The 2,426-nt window shown below is 39.6% G+C and overlaps 1 protein-coding gene across 1 annotated transcript; it reads right to left on the bottom strand.

The window, feature by feature from the left end:
* Positions 1-348: 348 nt before the first annotated feature.
* LOC120103163 (interferon alpha-12-like) lies at positions 349-1,116 on the bottom strand. The gene has a single exon (XM_039111558.2). It carries the CDS (start codon positions 947-949, stop codon positions 395-397), a length of 555 nt encoding a protein of 184 aa, XP_038967486.1. The 5' UTR covers positions 950-1,116; the 3' UTR covers positions 349-394.
* Between the last annotated feature and the right edge of the window lie 1,310 nt (positions 1,117-2,426).

The raw sequence follows: 2,426 nt of genomic DNA, 5'->3' as shown, positions 1-2,426 counted from the left end.
CTTTCCGCTCTGATATTTAGAAAGTGTGCATTTGTACAATAGTTACAGTGTAGACTCTAATGTTAAAAATAATTATTAATGTCAAAGAGATAGCAAATTAATCAATACAAAGTGTCTTATAAAGCAAATTTATTTGAATTCAAAATAATTCAATTGCAAATGACAATTAGCTATAGTAAAAATAAAGGAATAAGAGATTTAGCATAAATATCTTAAAAAACATTATAGCATTCTAATAAATAAATGGATGAATAAATAAATAAATGAATGAATGAATGAATAAATAACCAAATGGATGCAGATACAAAATAGTCTAACATATTGAAAATAATTGCTCATAATGTGAGATGCAATGTTGTAGTCCAGGAGAGTCCTCTCCACTTTGTCTCACTACTCATTCCTTCTCTTCACTCAGTTTTGCCAGGAACATATCTGAATAAATCAGGGCTCTCCCGACTTCTACTCTAACCACTTCCCAGGCACAGGGGCTGTGTTTCTTCTGTTTCAGGTACATGGTGATCCTGCCGAAGTATTCCCTCACAGCCAGCCAGGAGGGTTCCTGGGTCAAGGGAACTTCCTGCACTCCAACCTGCTGATTCTGACAGGCTTCAAGATCTTTGAGCTGCTGGTAGAGGTAATTGCAGAATGACAATCGGAGGGTTTCATTCCAAGCAGCACGTGACTCCTCTGATTCGAAGAGGGTCAGGACCTGCTGAGTCAGGGTTTCCAAGACGGAGATGGCTTGAGACTTCTGGATCTGCTGGGCATCCACCTTCTCCAAAGGGAGTTCAAAGTATTGTATGTCCTTCAGGCAGGAGACAGGGGACTGTCGACTCATTTGTTTCAGGACTGTGAGGTTATGAGTGCGAGGCAGGTTACATCCTAGACAGCAGGTTGACCAGTGGCTCATAACTACCAGAATCGTGAGGAATGCACAAACCATAGCCATCGTGGATCTTGCAGATGCTGATGACTCTCTGAGCAGCGTGTTTGAGTCTTCCCCTGTAGGTTCTCTGATAACCCTGCTGTGTGCATCTATCTTAAATAGTGGCAAACACAACTTTCCCCTTTCTGAATGCCCTCCCCTAGCTTCCCAATTCTCTTTTCACTTTCTTTACCTCACTCTCTGCTTGCTTCTGGCAATTTTTTTCTCAAGGATTTGGGTTCCATTATTACTTTCTCTTTCACTGCCACCCTCAGAAAGCTATGCTACATGACTCCTCTTAATATACATTAAATTTGTCATTAACCACTATTCTATAGATATGTAGTCTTTATTAGAAATTTGTACATCTATTGCAAACACAAAACTTTCCTGTGGTTGTATTTAAAAGGTATTGTAATTCATTTACAATTATTTTTAATTTTATTTATGCCATGTACATAAATATTTGCATCAAAATGTTAAGGGCAGTGCAAAATCTTTCTAAATTAGAAATACTATTGTGGCCTGGCAGCTGCATTGTATAGGCAAAAGGGTATAGGACATCAAGGCCAGCCTTGTCTACAGAGCAAGTTCCAGACGAGTCAGGACTACACAGAGAAACCCTGTCTCTACGGAAATCGTACCGGGATAATGGTATACTTCAAAATTTTATATTGTTTAAAGGCTAAAATAAAGTTATTTTCTTTATATTAATTTTGTTAAAGTAAATATAGCTACGGCTGTAAACTAGCTCTTTATCCAAAGATTTTCATGGCATCCTGAGGGCTGTATGTGGAAAAAGCCTTATGTTCAAGCTTTATAATCATGGTTCAATTTCTGGAACACAAGGTTGCAGAACACAACCAAGACCTGTAAGATGGCCTCTGACCTCCACATTCATAGGGAAGCAATCTGTACCTAGTAAACACTCTCCATGTCTCAGTGTGTGTCTACCTCTCCCTCTCCCTCTCCCTCTCCCTCTCTCTCTCTCTCTCTCTCTCCCTCTCCCTCTCCCTCCCTCCCCCCTCTCTCTCTTTTTCTCTTACTCTCTCCCTATGCCTCTTTCTCTCCCTATGCCTCCCTCTCACACATACCCACACACAAAGTGACACAAACACACATTTAACAAATTCACTCATCATGCATATGCAGACACAGACCACTCTTATATACAGATGCATAGCAATATGCAAACACACGCACACAATACACTCATAGCCACAACTCACCTACACACACATACAAAGATAAGCATTCACATACACAAATGAACACACAATCACATGCATAAAAAATATACAGACAGACAAAAATGGACATTTTTACATAATTATGCTCACACATACAACACTGAGACATGAATACAGATGTACACACATATACGTACCCACACACACATCAATACACACACAGACTTACCCAGGTACACATATATATTCCCACAATACTTGTATACACACACACACACACACACACACACACACACACATTACCTCTCTCA

Source organism: Rattus norvegicus, chromosome 5 (assembly GCF_036323735.1).
Source record: "Rattus norvegicus strain BN/NHsdMcwi chromosome 5, GRCr8, whole genome shotgun sequence".
NCBI lineage: Eukaryota > Metazoa > Chordata > Mammalia > Rodentia > Muridae > Rattus > Rattus norvegicus.
The sequence above is the reverse complement of the archived record's forward strand: the minus strand, read 5'-3'. Positions and strand labels throughout refer to the sequence as shown.

Excerpts from the sequence above, each read along its gene's own strand:
- LOC120103163 (XM_039111558.2), bottom strand. The coding sequence starts at position 949 with ATGGCTATGGTTTGTGCATTCCTCACGATTCTGGTAGTTATGAGCCAC.